General features: G+C 42.6%; 1 protein-coding gene and 1 pseudogene across 3 annotated transcripts in view; one reads left to right on the plus strand and one right to left on the minus strand.

The window, feature by feature from the left end:
• Positions 1 to 26,404, plus strand: part of GOLGA5 (golgin A5) — a gene marked incomplete at both ends in the record, with an annotated part of 38,675 nt that extends 12,271 nt beyond the window's left edge. For both annotated transcript variants that reach the window (XM_080706780.1, XM_080706781.1), the window contains 7 exons: positions 5,362 to 5,532; positions 10,456 to 10,584; positions 17,970 to 18,068; positions 20,997 to 21,222; positions 23,024 to 23,129; positions 24,998 to 25,061; positions 26,324 to 26,404. In XM_080706780.1, the coding sequence (XP_080562906.1) occupies positions 5,362 to 5,532; positions 10,456 to 10,584; positions 17,970 to 18,068; positions 20,997 to 21,222; positions 23,024 to 23,129; positions 24,998 to 25,061; positions 26,324 to 26,404 (876 nt within the window). The remainder of the gene's footprint in view (positions 1 to 5,361; positions 5,533 to 10,455; positions 10,585 to 17,969; positions 18,069 to 20,996; positions 21,223 to 23,023; positions 23,130 to 24,997; positions 25,062 to 26,323) is intronic.
• LOC308271523 (large ribosomal subunit protein eL30-like) lies at positions 8,644 to 9,005 on the minus strand (annotated as a pseudogene). Its single transcript has one exon. The product of its transcript is annotated as a large ribosomal subunit protein eL30-like (transcript).
• Positions 26,405 to 27,298: the final 894 nt, after the last annotated feature.

Consider the following 27,298-nt stretch of genomic DNA (forward strand, 5'->3'; position numbering starts at 1 on the left):
TCAGCGTCACCGCAGCCAGCCTTTCCCCTCCCTTAGCTCCAAGGTGACCGTACCCTCCGCTGAACTAAAAGACTGCAGCTGCCTGACGTAGTGTTCAACTTCTTTCCTTTACCAATCGTATCGCAGAGAAAGCTTGTGCTTTCATTTTTCTCCCCAGGATAAATTTTTCTGCCAGTGCGATGATTCCATCTCCTCTTACTTCATTTAAGTCCTTTCTTATACGTCTGTCTGTCTCTCTTCTCCCTTGTGTCATCCTCTGCTGCTGCCTCTGGCTTAGCTTAAGAAGAGCACATGGTTACTTAGAAGAAACGAAGACTAGATCTTAGACTATGGGGACAAAACCAGTCTTTTTCGCTTTATTTTGGACTATTTCCCTTTCCCTCCCTCCCTCCCTCCCCCCTTCCTTCCTTCCTTCCTTCCTTCCTTCCTTCCTTCCTTCCTTCCTTCCTTCCCTCCTTTCTTTCTTTTTGCAGTACTCGGGATGGAATCTAGGGACATTCTACCTCCAAGCTATACCCCCAGCCCTATTTTGTGTGTGTGTGTGGGGGGGGGGTACTGGGGTTCCTGAAAGCCCTTCTACCTCTGGGCTACACTCCCAGACCTATTTTTATATTTTTATTTGGAAACAGGGTCTCTTAAGCCAGCGTGGCTGGGATTACAAGCGTGTGCCACCACGCCCAGCCCCAGCCTTATTTATTTTGAAACAGGGTCTCACTGAGTCACAAAGGGCCTCACTAAGTAGCTGGGGCTGGCTGTGAACACGATCCTCCTGTCTCAGCCCCCCCCAAATGCTGGGATTACAAGTGTGCGCCACCACGCCCAGCCCCTGTTCTTTCAAGGTCGGGTATACAGAATTGTATATATGCTGCCCTCATCTCTTTAAAACTTAGTAACTCCTTTATATAATTTCTGTCTCTACTACTTTTATGAACGTGTCTTTTCAAGTCTGTAATGACCATCTTCTCCTTTTCTTTGTTTTCATACACATTGATTTTGGTAGAGCCAAAAAACCTTGTATACCATGCAGAGGAATTTAGTTTTGGTAGAGAAGGAAGAGCCTTCTCACACCACCTTGGCTCTCTTTGTCCCGCAGCTGTTCCTGTCTCTGGGATTTATCCCACATCTCCAAAGTAGGAGTCTTGTGTCCCACCTGCTTTCATTTTCTTTCTTATCACGCGTTGTCACGCACTCGCTGCATCACCTTCGCCTCTTCTCCCACCAGGCGGGAAGCTTGAGTTTCCATGGTCACTTTTTTTTTTCGGTACTGGGGATTTTGTTGTATTGGAGATTGAACCCAGGAGCATTCTACCTCCAAGCTACACTTATGGCCCTATTTTTTATTTTTTATTTTGAAACAGGGTCTCATTAAGTTGTGGAGGGTCTTGTTAAGTAGCTGAGGCTGACTGTGGACCTGTGATCCTCCTGTCTCAGCCTCTTGAGTACTGGGTAATATTACAAGCATGCGCCATTATGCCTGGCTCCCCAGAATCAGCTTGACAGGATCATTTTATTCTTTTATTTTTTCCATTTAACCCCAATCTCCTGCTGGCTGTCAACACCTTTTTTTTTTATTACACTTTCATGAAATACATCTCTCTCCTCTAAACCCTTCTTTTTCAGTATTAGTCCTATATCATAGTTAATTCACCGAGAGGGTACTTATTGAGCACCTATTCACTAGGCACATGGTAGGTGTTGAGTACATAAAGCTCAAAAGATATGTTCTCATTCTTTTGAAAGGGGCAGTCAGCTTAGTGGGAAGATACAGAAGTAATTAATAGAATAAAAATTTTTTTTTTTTTTTTGGTGGTACTGGGGTTCCTGGAAGCCCTTCTATCTCCGGGCTACACTCCCAGACCTATTTTTACATTTTTATTTGGAAACAGGGTCTCCTAAGCCAGCGCGTGCGGCTAGCTTCGAACCTGCACGATCCTCCTGTCTCTGCCTCCCAAGCGCGGGGATTACAAGCGTGCGCCACCACGCCCGGCTAGAATAAAATTTTTGATGCAGTAGAGTGGGAACTCAAGAGGAAAAGGTCCTTAAATGTACTTGGAGATGGAAAGGATCGCTGCACTGAGGAGATGTTTTATAAAGAGATATTTAAAGGATGAGTAGGCAGACTCCTGCTAGGGGAAGGATTCCAGGTACAACAGCCTATGCCAGAGCCAAGGCCCTGGGAGAACGCGACATACCTGCGGAAGCTAGTTCCCTACTGCTGTAGCAAACATATTAGAGATTATAGCCGGGCGTGGTGGCACACGCTTGTAATCCCCACGCTTGGGAGGCTGAGACAGGAGGATCGCGCAGGTTCGAAGCCAGCCTCAGCTACTTAGTGAGGCTCTCAGCAATGTAGTGAGACCCTGTTTCCAAATAAAATATAAAATAGGTCTGAGAGTATAGGCCGGAGGTAGAACACCTCTGGGTTCCACCCCTAGTACCACAAAAAAAAAAATTAGAGATTAAGAGATGGGAAATAAAACACAGGGATAGGCAAGAGCCAAATTGTGGAGGGCCTTGTATACCATGCAAAGGAGTGTTGCTTTTATCTTATTGGAGGTGGGCAGAGAGGTGTTATAAAGTTTGAGTGGCATGATCAAGATTGAGTGAAAGGGCTATATGGCAGCAATGGTGAGGTGAGGTGAGGCGAGGCGAGCCTCCTCCTTGCTCAGCATTGTACCCCAGCACAGTGCCAAGAAATTATTGAAGAGGGATGGGGGAGGTCATGTGTCCTCAGCTTTTCCTCACCGTGGCTGACGCACACGACTTGAAGGAGGGAGGCTTATCTTGGCTCATGGTTTCAGAGTTTGCAGTCTGTGGTCTGAGGCTCCATGTTCTGATGGAAAGATGTGGTGGAAGAAAGCTTTTCAGCTCATGGCAGCCAGGAAAGAGGGCGGGAGGGGCCAGGACAAGAGACAGTCCCCAGTTGCCTGCCCCCAGTGACTGCTTCCTCGTACCATGCCTTATTCACCTACAGTTACCACCCAGGATTCCACTCAGATTATTAATCTGTTAAGTATATTAATCCATGGATGAGATTAGAAACCTCATGACACAGTCATTTTCTAAAGGCCTCACCTCTCAGTGGGCGTCGCTGTATTGCCCTCAGCATACAGCTGTGGGCACATTCTAGATCCAAACCATACAGGTGATGAGATCAGAGGCAGCTGGGTGAAAGAAGTTGCTATCCAAACGTGCGGGTCTGATGTGAGTTTGTTTCAGTGAGGATGGCAAAACAGGACAGCTGATATGTAGAAGGTAGAATACACAGACTCGGGGACTTCAATGTAGGAAGGGGAAGAAGGCACATGGAATCTAGGATTACTCCAGGGTTCTGGTCTGCACGTATGAGTGTTGTTCCCCTGTATGAGAAGAGGAAAACAGGAAAGACAGCAGGTTAGGGTTGCGGGAGATTATGACAAATTTTGGTGAGTTTACAAAAACATGTGACATTGGGGTAGTATCCGGAAGATAATTAGAAATACAGGCCAGAAGCTTAGTAGAAAGATGTGAACATTAGCCTTGGGAAGATGGCACGGCAGTCGGGAGCATGGGTAGGATTAGCCAAGAACAGTTCCTAGCCTGAGAGAGAAGTTTGGCAAAGAGCTAAGGACACATTTACAGACTGAGCAAAGAAAAGGCCCGAGAAGGGAAGTGGTCAGAGGCTGGAGAGAAGCAGCCATCAGCCCACGGTCCACGGAGCCAAGTAAGGGGAGTTCCCAGAGACATAGCTGGCGCTGATGTGCTGGGGACTGAGCAGGGCCCCCGGGGATCTCACAAAGGACAGCCCCAGGGTGCATTGGGAGGTGACGGGATGAAGGACCTGAGGAAGGACACTGGCTAGATGGGGGCGTGGGGTGGGTTATTTATACATAACTTAAAATTATGTATATGATCATGTTTTGTTATAGAAAGTTTGAAAAACACAAACAAGTTCAAAGAAGGAAATACAAATTACCCATAATTCTACCAGTTAGAAAAATTCTTTTTGCTGGAGAAGAGTGACTACAGTATATTCAAGACAAAATCTGTTGGTCCTTGTTGTTATTGGTCTAGAATTGGTGCTTTATAAACTGGCCTTCACATGGTGTACCTCTTCCAACTTGTCCTTTATGACAGGGTCCACAGACTTTCTATAAACAGCCAAAGACTAGACATCGTAGGCTTTGTGAGCTATATATGGTCTCCATTTCATGATGTTATTTTTGTAATCCTTTAAAGTACACAGTCCATTTTTACCTTGTGGGCTGTGAAGCAGGCCACAGGCTAGATTTGCCTGTGGACCGTGGGATGTGTGTACTGCTTCCCCACACTGCCACATGAACCTCCTGAGATGTATCTGTGGTCTTTCACTTTATTTTCCCTTACCAAATAAAATTCAAACAGTTTAGCCTGGCATCCAGAGCCCTTAAAACTTGGTCTCAGCATACTACCCAAGCTGTGGCACAATACCTTCTCGTAGACCCTCTGTTATTTTTTCTTTTTTTATGTTTCACCCTGAGTTTTCTTGGCACTTTTAAGAATCTTAGCCATATGTCAAGGACAGCATACATGCTATCTTTCAGATTAAACCATCTCTTCCCCAGAAGTTTTTCTTCTGCTTAGTATGTTGCAAGTAATCTTTACCATATCCCTCTCTTCTCTTGAATTTATTGCCTTTTATTGGATATGTGTAATTTCCTTTTAGTTTATGAGGCAGAGTTTACTATTTGGAGCAAGAGACATGATCTTCATTACATAGAACACTTAGCTCAGTGCCAGATCCATTGTAGGTGTTCCATAAATATTTGTTGAGTGAATGTGATGAAAAGAAAAAGAATGAAAAAAATCTTGATGTTTGGTTTGTTTGTTTTCAGTGCTGGGGATTGAACCTAGGTGTGCTATACCACTGAGGTACATCCCCAGCACTTTTTATTTTGAGACGGCCTTGCTGAGTTGCCCAGGCTGGCCTCAAACTGGCAATCATCTTGTCTCAGCCTTCCGATTTTACAGGAATGTGCCACTGTCCCTGGCGAGAATGATCTTGTTTAAGAGAAGCTTTGAATCATAACATGATTGTTGGGATAAAAATCCAAGGATATTACAGAGCAAGGATCTATTCTATTTTTATCTCTGTGGATTTAATAATCTGTGAAGTTTCTTTGATAGATATAATAATTGGAATGTTTCCTTAGTGGGTTAGTTTCTATATGCTAGGACGATATTCAGTAAATAAGCTACCTGGAGATGTAGCTCGGTGGTAGAATATGTGCTTGTCATGAGGCCTGGGTTCAGTCCCCTGCCCACCCAGAAAACCAAAATCAGTATACAAGCTAATGCCTGCTTTGCTTAAACATAATTCTTTTCTTTTCTTTTTTATAACAGTCCAAAGAAAAATTGATTAACAGCTTAAAGGAAGGCTCTGGCTTTGAAGGACTAGATAGCAGCACTGCCAATAGCATGGAGCTAGAAGAACTTCGGCATGAAAAGGAGATGCAAAGGGAGGAAATACAGAAGCTGATGGGCCAGATCCATCAGCTCAGATCTGAGCTCCAGGTAAGACTCACTGTGTTCAGCTTTCCAGAAAACCATTTACACCCAGCTAGTATCATTTTGAGAGGTAGTTGATTCTCTATTTGGGGAAAAAGGGCATTAAGAACAAGTTACAGTTTGGGCTTGTCTGTAAAACTGGGATCTTTTCTGATATTAGCATGGCCTCAGGGATGTTCTGTTCATTATAATTTTATGCATTATCATTAATAGCTTATATGTAATGACTATATTTAATTCAGTAAATTCAGGCCATTTGTTTCACTTAAAAATGAGGTTTTTTTGTTTTTGTTTTTTGTGGGTCTGAGGATGGAACCCAGGACCATTCGACCTCCAAGATACATCCCCCTCCCCTATTTTTTTATTTTTTAATTTGAAACAGGGTCTCACTAAGTTGCAGAGGGCATCACTAAGTTGCAGAGGCTGGCCGCAAACCACGATCCTCCAGTCTCAGCCTCCCAAATGCAGGGATTACAAGCATGCGCCACCACGCATGGCTGATTCTTTTTTCTTTTCTTTTTTTTTTTCTTGACAGTACTGGGGATGGAACCCAGGGGCATTCTACCTCCAAGCTACACCCTCGGCCCTGTTTTTTATTTTTTATTTTGAAACAGGTTTTCACTTAGTTGCAAAGGGCCTCACTAAGTAGTTGAGACTGTCTGCAAACCATGATGCTCCTTTCTCAGCCTCCCAAATGCTGGGATTACAAGTGTGCACCACCAATCCTGGCTTGGGATTCTTGACATAAATATTATAGGAGAGAGTCTCTACAGATGGGAGCAGATAAAGCACAGGGTAATGAGCCTTCCTTTGTTAAAAAAAAATCACAAGGAATATTCATCTGTGCATTCATTCTGCAGGTTGTTGACCTGTAAGATTTTTGTGAACCACAGAGGAGGTGTGGAAGTTGTGAGAATATGATACCTTGTCTAGAGCAGAGACTTGAGTATCAGAAAGACCTGAATTTAGATCCCATCTTTGGTGCTTAATAGATGTTGACTTCTGTGAGGCACTTCATCTCTCTGACCCTTAGTTTCCTCATGTATAAAATATAGCTAAATAAGGTTCTCTTGAAAATAGGGGATAATATATAAAGTGTTGTTCTTGACATGTAACAGATCTTCAGTAATAGCCACTGGTATTTCTGAAATTTTTTATTTATTTATTTATTTATTTATTTATTTTTTGCGATACTGGGGATGAAACCCAGGGCATTCTACTTCCGAGCTATACCTCCAGCACTATTTTTTTTATTCTTTATTTTGAAACAGGGTCTCACTGAGTTGCAAAGGGCCTCACTAAGTAGCTGAGGCTGGCTGTGAACCCTGGTCCTTCTGCCTAAGCCTCCTGAATGCTGGGATTACAAGTGTGCACCACCATGCCCAGCTGAATATTTTTTTTTTGGGTGGTACTGGGGGTGAAACCCAGGGGCTTCCCTACCTCCAGGCTATACTCCCAGACCTTTTTTAAAATAATTTATTTGGAAACGGGGTCTCACTAAGTTGCTGAGAGCCTCACTCAGTAGCTGAGGCTGGCTTCAAACCTGTGCGATCCTCCTGTCTCAGTTTCCCAAGCGCTGGGATTACAAGATGAGCCACCATGCCCGGCTTGTAAGTAGAATTTTTAAGCTGAGTGTGGTGGCACAGTTCTGTAATTCCAGTACTTGAGAGGTTGAGATAGGATTGAAGGTTGAAGGTCAACCTCAGCAATTTAATAAGACCATTTCAAAATAAAAAATAAAGCCGGGCGTGGGTGGCGCACACTTGTAATCCTCACACTTGGGAGGCTGAGACAAGAGGATTGCATAGGTTCGAAGCCAGCCTCAGCTGACCCCGTTTCCAAATAAAATATAAAATAGGTCTGGGAGTGTAGCCTGGAGGTAGAAAAGCCCCTGGGTTACACCCCCAGTACCACCCCAAAAATAAATAAATAAATAAATAAATAAATAAATAAATAAATAAATAAAAATTAAAATAGCTGGGGGATTAGCTCACAGATAGAATGCCTCTGGGTTTGATCCCTAGTACCAAAAAAAAAAGTAGGGTTTTTAAAAGTCTATAACTTTGGGAGGCCAAGACAGGAGAACTCTAGGTTGATGGCCAGCCTCAGCTACTCAGCTACTTAGTGAGGCCCTCTGCAACTTAGTGAGACCCTGTTTCAAAATAAGGAATAAAATATAGGACTGAGTATGTAGCTAAGTCGTAGAATGCCTCTAGGTTCAATCCCCAGCACAGAAAAAAATAATTAGACCTACTTTTTATTTTTATTTTACTTATTTATATGTTGTAGTACTGGAAATGGAACCCAGTGGCATTCTACCTCCGAGTGACACCCCTAGCCCTATTTTTTATTCTTTATTTTTGAAACAGAGTCTCACTTAGTTGCGAAGGGTCTCACTAAGTAGTAGCTGAGGCTGTCTGCAAACTGTAATCCTCCTGTCTCATCCTTCCAAATGCTGGAATTGTTTACAAGCATGCGCCACCACGCCTGGCTGGCTAGCTACTCTATTTTTTTTTTTTTTTTTTTTTTTTTTTTTTTGCAGTACTGAGGATGGAACCCAGGGGCTTTCTACCTCCGAGTTATATCCCCAGCCCTATATTTTATTCTTGAATTTTAAACAGGTTCTCACTAAGTTGCAGATGGCCTCACTAAGTAGCTGAGGATGGATGGCCACGAACCTGTGATCCTCCTGTCTCAGCCTCCAATGCTGGGATTACAGGTGTGCGCCACCACACCAGCTTATAACTACTTTTTAATTCTAAAGAATTCAGTCTTATTAATTTAAAATTTGAGTAGATGCTAAACTTCTTCATACCTGTCCCACATTTTCTGAGTGAGATATGAAAAATATGATTTTTTTAATTTTTAATTTTTTAATTTTTTATGGTACTGGGGATAGAATCCAGGGGCTTTCTACCTCTGGGCTCTCCTCCCAGATCTATTTTATATTTTATTTGGAAACAGGATCTCAATAAGTTGCTGAGAGCCTCACTAAGTAGCTGAGGCTGGCTTCGAACCTGCGTGATCCTCCTGTCTCAGCCTCCCAAGTATTGGGATTACAAGCGTGTGCCACCACGCCCGGCCAATTGAAAAAAAAAAAAAAATCTCTGGCAAGTTTTAAAGAAAATGCTGCATGCTGTACTTTCCACCAGTCTGTTCTGGCATGCTCCTAATGTATCAGAGTCACCTGGATCACTGATAGCCAGTGTGCATGCTCTGGTATTTGCCGCATCCTGTGCCCGATTCTGTATTATTGCCACTGTAGTGATGAACACCTGTTTTGGCCAACATGGCATAGTACTCTTTCAGATTTCCTTAGAGCTGGACAGTTGTTGGCGAGGATGACCAATTTCACTTTGCTCTGTCTGATCATCTTCAGCGTCTTGTACCCCAGCATGTACTTTCCACTTTTCATTAACAAGCTGGAGCCTAAAGTTGATCGACTCCAGGGACTTTTTCGTGTTCTTTGCGGTCGCCATCTTCCTGCCTTAGGTGCAGGACCGCCCCCAACTACAAGCAGCCGCCAAGATGTCCGGAGAATGAAAAAGGCAAAAAATATTATTTTGAATTTAATATTTTATCCCAACGTTATAAATGAAATTGGCCCACTTTCTTACCCTTTCCCAAGAAGAGAATGAAATCTGTAGTAAAAATTATTAGGTGTAAAGCTGGGCGTGGTGGTGCTCCCTTGTTATCCCAGCATTTGGGCGGCTGAGACAGGAGGATCGTGACTCGTGGCCACCTTCAGCTACTTAGTGGGGCCTTTTGCAATTCAGACCCTGTTTAAAAATAAGGAGTACAAGCTGGGCGTGGTGGCACAAACTTGTAATCCCAGCCCTTGGGAGGCTGAGACAGGAGGATCACATAGGTTTGAAGCCAGCCTCAGCTACTTAGTGAGGCTCTCAGCAGCTTAGTGAGACCCTGTGTCCAAAGTATAAAGTAGGTCTGGGAGTATAGCACAGAGGTAGAAAAGCCCCTGGGTTCTACCCCCAGTACCACAACAAATAAAATAAAATAAAGAATGCAAAATAGGTCTGGGGATGTAGCTTTGAGATAGAGTGCCCCTGGGTTCCATCTCCAGTGCCTCAAAAAAAAAAAAAAAAAAAGTATTAGGTCTAGGTCTAGAAAAATGGAAGAGTTGTCAATAATTATAACAGCTATCATTTGTGAGCACTTGTGTGTCAGACATTTCACCAAGCAATTGACAAACCCCACACATGTATTCCTTACCAGACCCCTGTAAGGGAGGACATGCTATTCTAATTTTATACTTGAAGAAATTTAAGCACAGAGAAAGAAAGTACCTGGCTCCCAGACTGTCAAGAGTGGCCGAACCAGGATTAAAGCCATAGTCTTAACTCTAGAGTGTGTTCTAAGCCATGGCACATTCTCATGCTGTTTTTTTTTTTTTTTTTTTTTTTTTTTTTTGGTAGATCTGGATATAGAACCCAGGGGTATTTGACCTCTGAGCTACACCCTCTCCCCTATTCTTTATTCTTTATTTTGAAACAGGGTCTCACTAAGTTGCAGAGGGCCTCACTAAGTAGCTGAGGCTGTTCACGAACCGCGATCCTCCAGTCTCAGCCTCCCAAGTACTGGGATTATGAGTGTGTGCCACCACACCCAGCTCAAAAGTGTTAGTTTTTTTTAATAGAAATGTCAACCTCTTGGTTCATTCGTGCTCATGAAACCCCGTGGTTTCTGTGCTGTAGCAGCTGCCACATCCTGTCATCCTGCTTGCTGTTAGCTTTATTATATAGTGAAGGTATCGGGATCTGTGCTTGTTACAGGCTGAATCCACGTCCCACTCATCTTTTCCCCTCCACTGACTCCTGGGCCTATTTCATGACCTGTGATGGTGGCTCAGTAAATGTTGCACCGAGCGCTTAATGACTGCTTTCACATTCTTCTTCTGTTTCTCCTTTTTAGGATATGGAGGCTCAGCAGGTTAGTGAGGCAGAATCAGCAAGAGAACAGTTACAAGATCTGCAAGACCAGATAGCTGGGCAGAAAGCATCGAAGCAAGAGCTGGAGACAGAGCTGGACCAGCTGAAGCAGGTGAGTCTGGGATGCCGTTCCTGAGGAAGGGCCTGTCCTCCAGGTCCCCCGAGAGGCCTCCCGGGACAGCTTAGGGCATGGGCTCCAGGAATGTGATGGTAGATGAGGTGCTGTAGGTACCCCTGCCTTATATTTTTTGTTTGAACAGATAAAAAATACAGGCAAAAAATGGTGATATGACTTGACTAATATTGTAAAACTAATTAGAGAATAGAATAAAACTCAGTATTCTGGTCTCAGAGCCCAAAATTCTAGACTTGTTACCCTTTGTCTGTATTTTAGGATGTCTTCTTGTCAGGGTAGATAGTATAGAAAATTTTTTTTTTAATTTTTTATTGGCGCATTATATTCAAACATCATATTAGGAGAAAATTTTTAAATATTCTGTATTAGTTAATTTTCATAGTTTATTGCTTTAGTATCTTCTGGGAACTACAGTAAATATGACTTAATAGAAATACAATGTTAGTGCCATGGTAGCTTCTTTCTGTTTTTTTAATTGTTGTTTTTTGTGGTACTAGGAATAGAACCCAGAGGTTTTCTACCTCCATGCTACACTCCCAGACCTATTTTATATTTTATTTGGAAACAGGGTCCCACTAAGTTGCTGAGAGCCTCACTAAGTAGCTGAGGCTGGCTTTGAACCTGCGCCCCTCCTGTCTCAGCCTCCCAAGTACTAGAGGTGCTCTCACCGCGACGCCTGGCTCTCTTCTTTCTGTTTGAGAAGAAAATTTTTACACAGATAATTACCAGTTATGTTTTAAATTTTATTGTCTATTTAGCAGTTATTTGTTCCCAAAGACAAATTACTATACATTAATATATTTATCTAATATCTAATAAATATCTCTGATGCACTGAGTAGCTACAGCATTATAGGCGCTTAGTATATATTATTTTATATAATAAATCACTACTCTTTATTTTACAGAAGAGGAAACTTTTAATTCTCAATCTATCACTTATAACATTTCTACCTTTGAATATTTAAATTCTTTTTTATTTTTATGAATATTTAAGTGTGTGTGTGTGTGTGTGTGTGTGTGTGTGTGTGTGTGTGTGTGTGTGTGTGTGTTTTACTTGGGATTGAACCCACAGACATTTTCCCACTGAGCTATATCCTATTCCTATTTTATTTTTATTTTAGAACAGTTTTCAGGCATAATAGCACATGCCTGTAATCCCAATACTTGAGAGGCTGAGACAGGAGGATTGTAGGTTCAAGGCCAGCCTCAGCTACTAGTAAGGCCTCCACAACTTAGTAAGACCCTGTTTCAAAAAAAAAATAAAAAAAACTAAGGCTGGGGTATAGCTGAGAGGTAGAATGCCCCTGGGTTCAATCTCCAGTACCGAAATAAAATAAAATAGGCTAAGAGTATAGTTTGAAGATAGATTACCCTGGGTTCAATCCCTTGTACAGAAGGAAGGGAAGGAAGGAGAGGGAGGAAAGAGAAAATTCCCTGTCTCTGGCTTTGAACCTATGATCCTCTTGTCTCAGCTTCCCAAGGACTGGGATTACAGGAGAGCACCATTATACCTGGCTTGTTTTTAAATTTTTTTTTTTTTTTTTTTTTTTGGTACTGACATTCCTGGAAACCCTTCTACCTCCGGGCTACACTCCCAGTCTCATATATATATATATATATATTTTTTTTTTTTTTTTTAAATTTGGAAACAGGGTCTCTTAAGCCAGCTTCGAACTGCGCGATCCTCCCAAACATGGGGATTGCAAGCATGCGCCACCACACCTGGCCTGTTTTTAAAATCTTTAAAGACTTTTCTCTCATTGGGATTTATTATGAAAGTACTTAAAATCTGTTCCCTGAGTAGGAAGAAAAACACTCCCCAAGCAGCAGCCAGCAGTGTATGTCAGAGGCCGTCTACATCATTTAACTGTGAGATTAACTGTTCTTGCAGAAATAGCATTCTTTCTTTTTTTTAGTGGGGGGATACTGGAGATGGAGCCTAGGGGCATTTTAACTCAGAGCTATACCCCCAGCCCTATTTTGTATTTTTTATTTTGAAACAGGGTCTCACTGAGTTGCAAAGGGCCTCACTAAGTAGCTGAGGCTGTCTGTGAACCTTGATCCTTCTGTCTCAGCCTCCTAAATGCTGGGATTACAAACATGCACCACCACACCCAGCTTTTATTTTTATTTTTTTGCGGTACCGGGGATGGAACCCAGGGGCATTCTGTCTCCAAGCTACACCTCCAGCCCTATTTTTTAACTCTTTTTATTTTGAGACAGGGTCTCACTGAGTTGCATAGGGCCTCCCTAAGTAGCTGAGGCTGTCTGCAAACCATGATCCTCCTATCTCAGCCTCCTAAATGCTGAGATCACAAACGTGCGCCACCACGCCCGGCCTTCAAAAATAGCATTCTAGTTTATTCGCGGAGTTGTAATACATTAAAAAGCAAAAATGTGATGTGCCTTTTACTTAGTGAAATATCCTTATTCTGTCATGGCAGATGGTTTTATTGCATCTGCTCCCCAGTGCCCTTCTTAAAATGAGGGAGTCAGGTGGAAAAATGGGATGAATTTAACTGTAAGCTATTTATTTAGTAATCAGATGTCCTCGAAGTAAAGTACTTAACCTTAGGATTAAATGTGCTTGTCATTAATTTAAGCAATTTCCAGCCTTGAAGTTTGTGCTTGCTTAGTGCCTCAAAGAAATAACAAACCTTGTAAATTGTGGTTCTCCTGCCCTGATTGCACTAGTCTCTTTTCTCACATATCTCCTGAGGTGAGCAGGCTGAGGTAAATGTCTGAGGCAGTCCAGCAGCTTGATTCCAGTTCACAGTTGCTCCTCCGCAAAATATTGCCTGATATGTTTAGCACATGAAACCGCTCAGTGCTGTGAATCAGTCATTCGGGAAATGCGCGTTGAGACACAGTGAAGGGGACTTCCTTCTCACAAGAGACCTCAGTACCAAGTGTCGACAAGGGGTGCGGCTGAGACTCACTGCTGAGGGAAAGCAAAGTGGTGCAGCTGTTTTGAAAACAATGCAGGAAATAATTTGGCAGTTTTTCCTTTAAATTAGAATATACTTACTATATATGACACACCAGTTCTCTTCTTTATGTATCTACCAGAGAAAAATGAAGACATGACCACATATAGACTGGTGTTTGGATATTTTATAGGAGCTTTATTCAGAAAAGCAGAAAACCATAGGAACCTAAATTTCTGCCAGAGTATATAAACAAATTATAGTATATCCATGCAGTGAAATACGCAGCAATCAAAAGGAGTAAGTTATTGATTTGAGCTACACATAGAAATGTTACGCTAAATGAAAGAAACCATACACAAAATACTATATACCGTAAGTTCCCATTTATGGAGCTTTCTAGAATAGACAAAACTATAGTAAAAGAAAGGCTGTCAGAAGCCAGGGGATGGGGAAGGGGACTTAATTGAGAGTGCATAAGAGAATTCCTTGATATGATAGAAGTGTTCTATATCATGGTTGTGATGATGGATACACAATTGTCAAAATGCATATAATTTTATACTTAAAATTCTTGGATTTCACTGGTCGTGGTGGTGCACGCTTGTAATCCCAGTATTTTGGAGGCTGAGACCGGAGGATCACGGTTCGTGGGCAGCCTCAGCTACTTAGTGAGGCCCTCCGCAACTTAGTGAGACCCTGTTTCAAAATAAAGAATAAAAAATAGGGCAGGGGGTGTATCTTCGAGGTCAAATACCCCTGGATTCCATCCCCAGATCCAGAAAAAAAAAATATTGGATTTATTGTGTGTAAATTAAACTTTTTTTTTTTTTTTTTTTTTTGCGGTAGCAGGGATAGAACCACAGCGGCATTCTACCTCTGAGCTACACCCCCAGCCCTATTTTTGTTTCTTATTCTTTATTTTGAAACAGGGTCTCATTGAGTTGCAAAGGGCCTCACTAAGTAGCTGAAACTGGCTGCTAGCCTTGATTCTCCTATCCCAGCCTCCCAAATGCTGGGATCTTAAGCATGTGCCACCACGCCTGGCTTAAGTTAAACTTTAATAAGATCAATTTTTATATATTGTCTGATAGTATAAGAAAAAAAAAAGTCAGGCATGGTGACGCACACTTGTAATCCCAGTACTTGGGGGCTGAGACAGGAGGATGGCAGATTGCTAAGAGCCTCAATAAGTAGCTGAGGCTAGCTTCGCACCTATGCGATCCTCCTGTCTCAGCCTCCCAAGTACTGGGATTACAAGCGTGCACCACATACCTGACGAACATTTTTAACTTTAAGTATTTGTTTCTTTAAATTATATTTTAGGAAGGGACTTATTAGCTCAAAAGCTATAAATCTTTAAGGCTTATATTTTACAGATTGAAGGAGTTTATATCAGTTTGTTTTTAGCAATAAAATTTCTTTTCATCCTTGCCTATATTAGATGTAGTTAAAATTTGTTTTGTTAGCCGGGCGTGGTGGCGCACACTTGTAATCCCCGCGCTTGGGAGGCGGAGACAGGAGGATCGCGCAGGTTCGAAGTCAGCCTCTCTGGCTTAAGAGACCCTGTTTCCAAATAAAAAATAATATAAAAAATAGGTCTGGGAGTGTAGCCCTAAGTTAGAAGGGCTTCCAGGAACCCCAGAACCACAAAATAAATAAATAAATAAATAAATAAATAAATAAATAAATAAATAAAATTTGTTTTGTTAATAGGTTAAATCCGGTAACTTATTAGCTAATTCATATTTTGTTGATAATTAATCAGAATCAGTATTTTTCCCTGTTTATTACTAGAGATTATATTGCTGTGGAAAAGAATATATTGTGTTTCTTTTTCTTTTCTTTTTTTTTTTGTGTGTGTGGTACTGGGGATGGAACCCAGAGGCGTTCTACCTCCGAGGTACACCCCTAGCTACACCCCTAGCCCTATTTTTTATTCTTTATTTTGAAACAGAGTCTCACTGAGTTGCAAACAGCTTGACCAAGTAGCTGAGGCTGCCTGCAAACCGCAATCCTCCTGTCTCAGCCTCCCAAATGCTGGGATTACCAGCGTACACTAGCACACCTGGCTCCATTGTGTTTCTGATTTTGACAGATTTTGCTAAATTCCCTTTATAAAGTTTGTGCCAATTTATATCCATCAATCATCTATGAGAGTTATTTCACTATAAGCAGTGTGAAAATATGGTAGTTTATTAAATTTTGATATTTGCCAGTCTCCTATGTAAAAGATGGTGTCTCAAGGCAATTTACACTCATATTTTTCTGGCTTTGAGTGAGGCTAAGCATATTTTCATAGTATTTAGTAGCCATTTATATATTGTTAATAATAGTTGTTTTATAGTTTGATTTTTTGAAATCTGTTTGTGGAATTTCCATCCTTTTTCATATGGATTGCATGAATTTTCCCCCAGTTTGTCGATTGTTTAGTTTGCATGGGGTTTTTATTTTGTGCTATGTAGAGGTTTACTTTTTATGTAGGCAGCTTTATCATTCTCTTTTATAGGCTTCTGGATTTTCATAGTGTGTCTCTTTCTGAAATTACAGAGAAATTCACCTGTGTAGTTTTCTCATCATACTTCTATGATTTACTCTCACATATAAATCTTTAATCTATTAGTAATATATTCTGGTATATGATATGAAGTGTGGGCCCGACTTTTTTCCCCATATGGCTGTCTAGCTGTTCTCCTACCATTTTAAAAACAATTCATCTTTTACTTACTTATTTGAAATGCCACCTTTATTATGTCCTGAAGTTCTCAAAGTTTGCAGACTTATTTCTGGACTTTTTCCTCTTCCACTGATTAGTTCATCTGTTATGTACCAGTACCACATTGCTTTTACTTTCTGAGAAAGTATCTTCTGACATCTTCACGATGCATTCCCTTTCTGCAGTCTTTCTGACTGTTTTCTTTTGCAGTTTTTCCAGATTAACTCAGGAAGAGAGCCTTATGTAGTTTTTAAAAAGAACCAAAGAAGCAGCAGCAGCAACAACAACAACAACAAATAGCAACTAAGCCGCCAAGCACAGTGGTGCAAGCCTATAATTTCAATACTTGGAGGCAAATACAGAAGGTTTATAAGTTAGAGCCTACCTTGGGAAACTTAGGGGAACTCTGTCCCAAAATGAAAATAAAAAGGGCTGAGGATATAGCTCTGTGGTAGAATGCCCCTGGGTTCCCTTCCATCTCCTGTAACATAAAAAATAAAAAGCAACTTACTTTTTCTTTTTATTGGGATCATTTCAAATATATTAACGCACTAGGTGAGAGTTGACATATTTATGTTGTCCTGATATCCAAGAAAGTGGTGTGAGGTTTTATTTGTTCCAATTCTTTATGTTCTTTTTTTGTTGTTGTTGTTGGTACTGGGGTTCCTGGAAGCCCTTCTACCTCCGGGCTACACTCCCAGACCTATTTTACACTTTGTATTTGGAAACAGGGTCTCTTAAGCCAGCGAGACTACCTTCGAACCTGCGCTATCCTCCTGTCTCTGCCTCCCAAGCGCGAGGATTACAAGCGTGTGCCACCACGCCTGGCTTTATTCATTTATTTATTTATTTATTTATTTATTTATTTATTTTTAAGTACTGAAGATTGAATCTAGGGGCACTCTACCTCCAAGTTTCACCCTCAGCACTATTTTTTATTCTTTATTTTGAAACAGGGCTTCACCAAGTTGCATAGGGCCTCATTAAGCAGCTGAGGCTGCCCATGAACCTGGGATTCTCCTGTCTCAGCCTCCCAAGAACTGGGTAGCATGTGCCAGTGTGCTCACTTAATTTTTTTTTTTTTTTTTTTTTTTGTGGTGCTGGGGATTGAACCCAGGGACATTCTGCCTCCGAAATGCACCCCCAGCTCGATTTTTTTATTTTTTATTTTGAAACGGGGTTTCAGCAAGTTGCGTAGGGACTTACTAAGTAGCTAAGGCTAGCCGCAAACTGGATCTTCCTGTCTCAGCCTCCCAGGTACTGGGATTACAAGGGTGCGCCACCACACTCGGCTTTAAATTTATTTTTTAACTGTACATAAAAGCATAAAACAGGTTTTAAAATTTATTTTATGAATATTATATTGCTAGCAATATTGATTTTGTCCTGTATGTAGTGAATATTTTCTTCAGTTTATTGTTATTATCTTAGTGTATACTTGAGATTCATAAAGGGATTCACCTATTCTTTCTCATTGCAGCAAGATAAAAATATTTTCTGTGTTTCTGGTGACTTATCCTATTAAGAAATATTCCAGGCCTCTGTTTACAGCGTGATGCTCCAGTGTCAGAGCCGTCCAGGTTTGTGCACTTACCATGGACTGTATGAGCAGCATGTGTTGATGGACGCCTGCTCCAGGTCAGCACTGTTTGAGGTACTAGGTGCGCTACAGTGAACACTGGTTTAGCTCTTTTTCATTTCTGTCTCACATTGTAGGAATTTCACTATATAGAAGAAGATCTGTATCGAACAAAGAACACATTGCAAAGCAGAATTAAAGATCGAGAGGAAGAAATTCAAAAACTCAGGAATCAGGTAGGAATCACCCTTCGCAGCTTGGGAAAGATGTCCTAGTAAAGCTGCGTTTTCTTAAAAGGATGCAGTAAGATTTCTCTTCTCATCTTCTCATCTGAGTTCTGTTGTAAGCTATTCGCATGCCATGAGTCTACATGTGCTATATGCAGTGGCTTGCTTCTTTATAAGAGTGCCTTGGAGCCAGTCACCCAAGGTTAGAATTGTCCCTGAAATTTAGTGCTTCTGACTGTAATATGGTTCTGCTGGTTGTCAGTTTCCTTTTCTAACAAAAGTTCAATGGTAACTCTTCCTATTAGTGATTGATAGGCTCTCTTTAAAGTCACAAAGACCTTTGTGTGTATGTGGAAGGGTACTGGGGATTGAACTCAGGAGCAGTGTGCTTCTGAGCTACACCCTCAGCTGTTTTTATTTTTTATTTTGAAACAGGGTCTCACTAAGTTGTGAGGGTCTCTCTAAGTTTCTGAGGCTGGCCTCAAACCTGTGAGCATCCTGTCTCAGCCTCCCAAGTATGGGAATTACTGGTGTTTACCACCACACCCAGCTAAGACCCTCTTTTAAACTCTTTTAATGCTAACATTACAGAAAATAGTGCCACCCAGATGCCTTTCACCCAGATTGACCAGAGCCTCTGGAGATTGAACCCAAGGGCATTCCACCTATGACCTACAACCCCAGCCCTGTTTTTTATTCTTTATTTTGAAACAGGGTCTCACTGAGGTGCAAAGGGCCTCACTAAGTACATGAGGCTGGCCATGAACCACCGTCCTCCTGTCTCAGCCTCCCAAATGCTGGGATTACAAGTGTGCACCACGAAGCCTGGCGCACGCGCACATGCGCGCACGTGTGCGCGCGCGCGCACACACACACACACACACACACACACACGTTTTTTTTTTAATTAGGCTGCTAGTCTGAATATTTTTTCATTCTTTAAAAACTACTGTATGGGCCGGACATAGCAGCACATACTTGTAATCCCAGTACTTGGAAGGCTGAGACAGGAGGATCGCAGGTTCACAGCCAGCCTCAGCTACTTCGTAAGGCCTTCTGTAGCTTAGTGTGACCTTGTTTCAAAAGAAATAAAAGGGCTTAGGGGTGTATCTCGGAGGTAGAATGCCTTTGGGTTTTATCCCCAGTACCGCAAAAAAAAACCCCACAAAAAACTTACTGTATGGGAGTAGAAAAACATATTGAGGAAAATAGGCCTTAATCATATCCCCTAAATAGACATGTAAAGTTAACAAAAATTAACTAGCTATAAAGCCTAGAAGCTTTATGAAGAATCTTTTTACAACTTAGAGGAAGATGGATATCTTAGATTTCTTGGATGGATTTTCTTAGCACTAACTATAGAAGAAAAAATGATGAATTGGAATTTATCAAAACTGAGATGATGATGATGGTGATGATGGTGATGATGATGATTTGCAGTACTGGAACCCAGGGGCTCTCTACCTGCAAGCTACATCCCCAGCCCTATTTTTCATTCTTTATTTTGAAACAGGGTCTCACTGAGTTGCAAAGGGCCTCACTAAGTAACTGAGGCTGCCCTCAAACCTTGATCCTCCTGTCTCAGCCTCCCAAATGCTGGGATTACAAGTGTGCACCACCATGCCCTGCTCCAAAACAAATTTTTGCCCACGAAAAGACATCATTGGCCGGGTGTGGTGGCACATGCTTGAAATCCTAGCATTCGAGAAGTGGAGACCGTGGGATTGTAGTTCGTGGACAGCCTCAGCAACTTAGGCCCTTCACAACTCAGTGAGACGCTGTTTCAAAAAATAAAGAAGAGGTAGTGTAGCTCAGAGATAGAATGTCCCTGGGTTCCATCACCAGTACCACCATAAAAAAAAAAAAAGACATCAGTAAGCCAGCATGATGGTGCACAATTATAATCCCAGTACTTGGGATACTGAGATGGGATGATTGCAGGTTCAAAGCCAGCCTCAGCAGCTTGGTGAGGCTCCCAGCAATTTAGTGAGACCTTGTTTCCAAATAAAATATAAAATTATTCTGGAAGTGTGGCTTGGAGGTAGAATGCCCTGGGTTTCCATATCCAGTAACACACACACACACACACACACACACACACACACACACACACACAGTCAGTAAACCAGATAGATAGAAATTCACACAGTAAACCAGATAGATAGAAATTCACAAAGTAGAGATGAAAAATCTAAGGGCATGTTCTCTATGCTAAACCACCGTATTGAATGATGGTTTCAGATTCCTGTTGAGAAATTTGAACTGTAACCTATAAGTCCATGCTTTCAAATATTTTTGACTATGATACCACTGTGAGAAAAACATTATGTCAGCCATGTGTGATGGTGTGTGCCTATAATCCCTGTACTCAGGAGGTTAAGACAGGAGGGTCACAGGTTCGACAACAGTCTCAGCAAGTAGTAAGACTCTCAGTGAGACTAAGCCAGGTGTAGTGATGCATGCTTGTAGTCTCAGTACTTGGGAGTCTGAGAAAAGATGGTTGTGCAGGTTTGAAGCCAGCCTCAGCTATTTAGTGAGTGAGATCCTGTTTCCAGATAAAATATAAAATAGGTCTGGGAATGTAGCCTAGAGGTAGAAGGCCCCTGGGTTCCATTCTCAGTACCACATTTACATGTACAAAATCAAAACAGAAGTTTCACAAATAATATTCTCACATATTATGTTTTATATGAATATCAGGAAAAAAATCCCACTCTATTCTATTACATGTCTTAAGTGTTGGTTTTTGACCCGCCAAATTCATTTCATGGCTGATACAATTTGAAAATCATTTCTGTAGACATTAAAAGAATTTTTAGAGAGCTTAGGAAAAACAACAACCAGTGCCCCAGTTTACCTGTGAAAATCTAGCAGTGTGATTTCTCTATTGTGTATCTTGCACCTTGCGTGATAGCTCTGTGAATGTGTTCCCTTCAGCTTACCAACAAGACTTTAAGCAACAGCACTCAGTCTGAGCTGGAGGGTCGGCTCCATCAGCTGACGGAGGCCCTCATCCAGAAGCAGACCATGCTGGAGAGTCTGAGCACCGAGAAGAGCTCCCTCACCTTCCAGCTGGAGCGGCTGCAGCAGCAGCTGAGCTCGGCCTCCCCGAGCGCGAGCAGCGGAGCCTCCATCAGCATGCCTGGGGCCGAGAACGGCGAGGGTGAGCAGGAAGGAGAGAGCGTGCACCAGGCAGGAACGGCAGAGACCGCCTTTGGCTGGAAAGCAGCTTCAGCCAGCGAGGGCCCCGTGTTCTCCACTGAGACCGGGCACGTGCTGTTGGCGTTAGCACTAGTGAATGACACCCTCCGGGGTGTTAGACTCAGAGAGGGAAGCCGCAGGGCCGAGAATGACAAGATGGTGCCGATGGGCGGATAACTCAGGAGAAATAGGAAACCTGAAGCAAAATTTGTTTGAATACTCTTTCATTGAATAATTATGAGTACTAAAGCTAGTGCATAATCCATATAAGTTTGTTCATGCTTATCAAAAGATTTTAATAGAGAAATCTGTAAATGCCCCAAATATATAGATTCAAAAGGAGTATTCTAGTTAAACATCAACAGATTAGATTCTTAATCTTAGAACCTCAGAAGTCTACATGTCTTCAGCAAATCTCTGAGTTCTTTAAAAAAATTTTTAAATACTTTTTTTTTTCATTTAAAGAGATACATGGAGCTAGGTGCAGGGATGGAATTGTAATTTAAGTAGGGTGATTATGGAAGCTGTCATTGCAAAGTGGTCCCAGAGGCGATAAGGAAGTGGACCTTGCGATGGCCAGGAGAAGTGTTCCAGGCAGAGAAGAGCAGATGCAAAAGCCCAGGGGCGGGTGTGCTCAGGGAGGCCAGTGCAGCTGGAGGGGCCTGGCGAGGTAAGAGTGGCCCAGCACGGAGCCAGAGCGTGGAGGAGGCTTGTCGGCCTGTGTAAGGACTGCATCTGAGGAGCTAGGAAGATGCAAGGGACCCACAGGAGTGCCTGGCTCGTCCACCTTTTATCAGGATGCCTCTGGCTGCGGGTGTGGTTCAGTGGCAGCAAGGCCCTGGATTTGATCCCTAGCACCACAAATTAGTGAATAAATAAGACTAGACTGCAGGGGACTCCGAGCAGAGGCAGGGAAACGAGGGAGCCATTGCGTTAGTGTGAGAGGTGATTGTTGACCAGGGTGTGATTGTGGGGTGGATTGGGGGCTTGTTTTAAAGATGAGCTGACAACTTGCTGGAAGATTGGCTGTGAATTTTGAGGGAAAGGGGTGGTGGGTTTTGGCCTGAACAGATGGAAAAATGGGGTTGTCCCATAATGGGACCGGGAAACACCCACCCTGACTCACAGAGTTGGCGCGCTGAGCGTGAGGGAGCTTCGGCATCCTGAGGGAGTGCGCAGGGGTGGGGGGCCCGGAGTGCGGGCGGGCTGGAGGTACGAGTGTCGGTCGAGTCCACAGCTTTGTAGGAAGGTGTTCACCGCACTTTTCATAAGGCCCGTTAACGTGTGTGTGTGTGTGTGTGTGTGTGTGTGTGTGTGTGTGTGTGTGTGTAGTACCAGGAATATAACCCAGGGGCATTCTACCTCTGAGCTCCACTCCCAGCCCAATTTTTTATTTTTTATTTTGAAATAGTGTCTCACTTAAGTTATGGAGGCTGGCCACAAACCCAAGATCCTCCTGTCTCAGCCTCCCAAGGACGAGATTTACAAGCATATGCCACCACACCCAGCTGCTAATGTCTTTTAATTTTTGCTAAAGTTGTTTCCTTTGTATTTAGTTGTTTCATTTTTCTGGGTATGGAAGTTTAAACATTTTCTGTAATCCAATTTATTTTTCTCTTCTTTATGGTCTTATCTACTTTGGGTCTAATGGTTAGAAAATTAGTCTTGAGAATTTCTTTCACATTTATTGTATTTCCAGCTATAATTTTCTTAGAAAGTTGGTTTTGGTTTCAACATATTAGTCTGTTTTCTTATTTAAATAGGCACACGCCTGCGGAGCGTTCCTGTTCTTTTTAATGATGCGGAAATGAATCTGGCGGGAATGTATGGAAGAGTCCGCAAAGCTGCCAGTTCCATTGACCACTTTAGGTAAGCAGAGCCGGTCTGGGTGAGCAGGGCCGCGCCTGCTTTTGGAAGCCTTCTGTGGCTGGGCACAGCCCCTGCAGAGCTCACAGTCAGAGGGCCACTGGCCTGCTTCCTTTCATGATATTTCAGTGCCATGAAAGTGGCTTTTCTCTTCTTTCAACAATAAACTCTGTAGAAAAGGTCTCATTCAATCCCATTGAGAATGCCTCTGCCTCATGTAAAATATCCTTTTGGATGTTTTATCCCAGTATCTTATCATATGATTAGAAAATGCTACTGTATATACTGAATGTATTATTATACATAGTACATAAATAATGCATAGAATTTGTTACGTGTATTGACATACAAGTTTTTTTGGTATGTGTGATACTGGAGATGGAACCCAGGGGCATTCTACCTCCAAGCCACACCCCCTGCCCTATTTTTTATTCTTTATTTTGAAACAGGGTCTCACTAAGTTGCAGAAGGCCTCACTAAGTAGCTGAGGCTGTCCGCAAACCGCGATCTCAGCCTCCCAAGTCCTGGGATTATGAGCGTGCACTACCTCGCCCAGCTTAACATATAAGTTTTTACTCTTGCCAAGAAAATGTTTTAGTGTTTTTCGCATAGCCTTGATAAAGTGCGTGTCACAGTGACCCACTGTGCCCTTTCCCCGTAGTGCCTACAGTTAGTCATAGTTTTAATGAATCGTCATGTCAGCTTTGCTTACCTCTGTCAGTTTAAAGCTATGGTGTTAAAATAAGGAGACTGATAGACTGTGATTCCTGAAGCCACAGGGCTTACCTCCAAATTAAGAACATGTATGTCAGCTCTCCATTTAGCCAGCACACGCAGGCATAGAGAACCTACATGCAGTATGTTGTGCTAGTGTCAATAAGAGAAGCAGAGAGGTGGGTTAGTATGTTTATCCATCTTAACAGGAGAAAGCGTTGCAAGCACATGAGTAATAACGTCTGGACATCATTTTGCATCTGTACTTAAGTGTTTTCCTGGGTTTTTACAGTGTTGTCCTTTTAGAAGCACTTCTCTGCACAGAAGTTCCTAGATGACCTGTTCCCAAGTTAATGCTGGCCGGGCTTTATTTTTCCTATTCATGTGATTTACCTCATCTTCTAAGATTTCATGAGTTCCTGATAGAAAAATGATTTAGAGAGGGATTAGCTTTGCCTCGTCTAATTGTGGCCACAGATTTCAGTGAAATACCTTGCAGTAAGGTTTAACAGCCAGACCCAATAATGATGGAAGTGTTTACTTTGACACTTCTATATAGTTATTTAAAGGTTTGGTTTTTTGTTGTTGTTTTTTTTGTGGTACTGAAGATGGAACCCTGGGGCATTCTACCTCTGAGCTTCACGCCCCCCAACCCTATTTTTTTTTTTTTTGGTGGTACTGGGGTTCCTGGAAGCCCTTCTACCTCCGGGCTACACTCCCAGACCCATTTTTATATTTTTATTTGGAAACAGGGTCTCTTATGCGAGGGCGGCTGGCTACGAACCTGCGTGATCCTCCTGTCTCTACCTCCCAAGTGCCGGGATTACAAACGTGCGCCACCACGCCCGGCCAGCCCTATTTTTTATTCTTTATTTTGAAACCGGGTCTCACTGAGTTGCAAAGGTCCTCACTCAGTAGCTGAGGCCGTTCGCGAACCGCGATCCTCTGGTCTCAGCCTCCGGAATGCTGGGGTTACAAGCGTGCGCCATCACACCCAGCTTAAGTAATTGTTTAACAATCCATTATAAAATTATTCTTCTGTGGTAGCCACTTAAATACTTTGAGTGAAATTTTTAAAAAGCACTAGCTATTAACAAAAAAAGATTTGTTTTGAGACTAATTTTCTTTTGTCTCTCTTCCTGCTCCTGTTTGCACAGTATTCGCCTGGGAATTTTTCTCCGAAGGTATCCCATAGCGCGAGTGTTTGTAATTATATATATGGTAAGTAGCGATGCTGCGCTTGATTTTTAACCAGTTGTGTTTTTTCCCCCTAGCTGCTGATCTTACTGATATGTCAGCAGTCAGTGCTGAAAGAGAATAGAACTCAAGTTTGATAGTCTTTTTCTTAGGGTTGGGAGTGTAGTTTAGTGGTAGTGTTTGCTTCACATGCATGAAGCCCTGTGTTCAAGACCAACACCACACCAAAAGAGAAAGATTACGTGCAGCATAATAATTAGTAGTAATTACCTCCGTGGCTAAGCCCCGCTAATAATAAAAGTACAACACAGAATGATTTCATTTTTGTCTTGATGTTACAAAGTTGCTTTAATTATTTTTAGGTATGTGTTTTGCTGTATTTACTACAAGGATGTCAAGGCCAGTGTGTCTCCATCCAGATTTCTCTAATAAAATGGCTACAGTAGTTTGGGGTACCATTTCATGTGGCTGTGTGCCTAAAAAGCCCGCGCCCTGTACTGAATGGGTACTTCTCAAAGTGGGTGGGTTGAATAAGGTGGGCTGCTTTCTCAAAATAAAAGCCTAAGCCTACTTAAAAGGAAATTTCTCTATGAAAGGGAAGTTATCCCTTTAAATAAAACACTTTGAAGAAGGGATTATGGGAAAAGCCCAAAGAAAGAAAAAGGGAATGGCCTCAGAGAGGGATCAGAGCCCCCACGAGGCCGATTCCCAGGTGCCGAGGTGGTGAGTGGCCGCAGGTGGCGGGGCACTGAGAGCCACTCTCCAGTCCTCAGGACTGCCCTGAGGGGGCTGGACCCCAAGTCAACCTCGGACATCTCACATCACTCCCGTCAAGAATATTTTCCCTCTCCAGATCTTGGCTAAACTCTCTCTCTCTCTCTCTCTCAAAACATCACCCATAACTGTTTTACAAAGCCTTGCAAACCAGCTCCCCATGTGGTCTCCAGCCAGCCTCCTGTGTATTGTGCAGTTGTGATCATTCCATCTACTCTGCACAGTCCCGACTGTGTGTGTGTGTGTGTGTGTGTGTGTGTGTGTGTGTGTGTGTGTGTGGTTTGTTGAAGTCCGGGGCTTCACCCTGGGGGCGTGGCAGCTCTAGACTGCCCTCCCTGGCACTGAGCTCATCTAGTTGCGTGTTCATCCAGTAAACATGTCCCGAGCCCCCGCCGTGCCTCAGACCCGAGCCTCCATCGGGACCGCGAGGCAGGGCTCCTGCCTCAGTGCACCACTGGAGGGCCTGGGAAGACGGGTTCATGGCAACCCACAAACTGTTCTTTCTTTTCTAGGCTTTGCTTCACCTCTGGGTCATGATTGTCCTATTGACTTACACACCAGAAATGCACCATGACCAACCGTATGGCAAATGACCTGAGCCCGGTGTTTCTGCGACCAGCAGGCTTTTTCTAGACCTGGAATCTGCAAAAGGGCCAGTGGAACTGCTGAGAAGGCTGCACAAGATTACTTTATCACTACAGGCTTTTAACTTTTTAAGTTATTACACAACTCCTCTGCTACCTAAATCGTCCTCTTATTTCCTTCAAATGGTGAGAGTTTCTGAAACAGACAATAATTTAATAAGCTCAGCTCTGCTTTTTCTGAGTCTCATGGTCTTAATATGTATAGACAGTGATATGGGGGTTGTTCACCTCTGTACATACCTTCCTGTATTTTAGGTGACACTGATTATGATTTATAATCAGGGAAACTAATTGTATTTAGTGATAAAAATAAACAAAAATTCTTTTTTGATAATTTAGTCTGCTTTTGTATTTTCATATACTTTGCAAAAGAGATTTACTTTTTACATGTTGAAGGCCTGATCGTTGTAAATCTTCTTGTAAACGCATAAATAAAACTTACTGTGCACTTTTCTTTTTTAAATAATGGTTTTTCATCCCCATTAAACGAGAACTTTCCAGATGGACTCGAGTCGCAGAGCCAGCAATCCCAGCTGCAGTGGCTCGAGCACGCGCTGGTGGAGGCTCCCGACGCTCCCGCGCCCCACGCCCGGCGGAAGCTCCGCTGGCCACACCGGGCCCCTTCCGCCCAGACCAGGCGGAGGTGGCCCTGCCCGTCCCGTGCTGTCTCCCTCTCATTCCTGTCCAGCCCTATGTCTTCCTCCTCTTTTCTTCTTCTCCATGCTATACCTTGGGTAGTTTATGGCACCCATAGCTCCTGCTTGTACTATTTAGAAAAAAAATCTATTTTAGCAACTATGCATTTTATTTTCTTTTAGTTGCATATGTATGTATGTATGTAAT

Source organism: Muscardinus avellanarius (assembly GCF_963383645.1).
Source record: "Muscardinus avellanarius genome assembly, chromosome: 12".
In the NCBI taxonomy this organism is placed as follows: Eukaryota; Metazoa; Chordata; class Mammalia; order Rodentia; family Gliridae; genus Muscardinus; species Muscardinus avellanarius.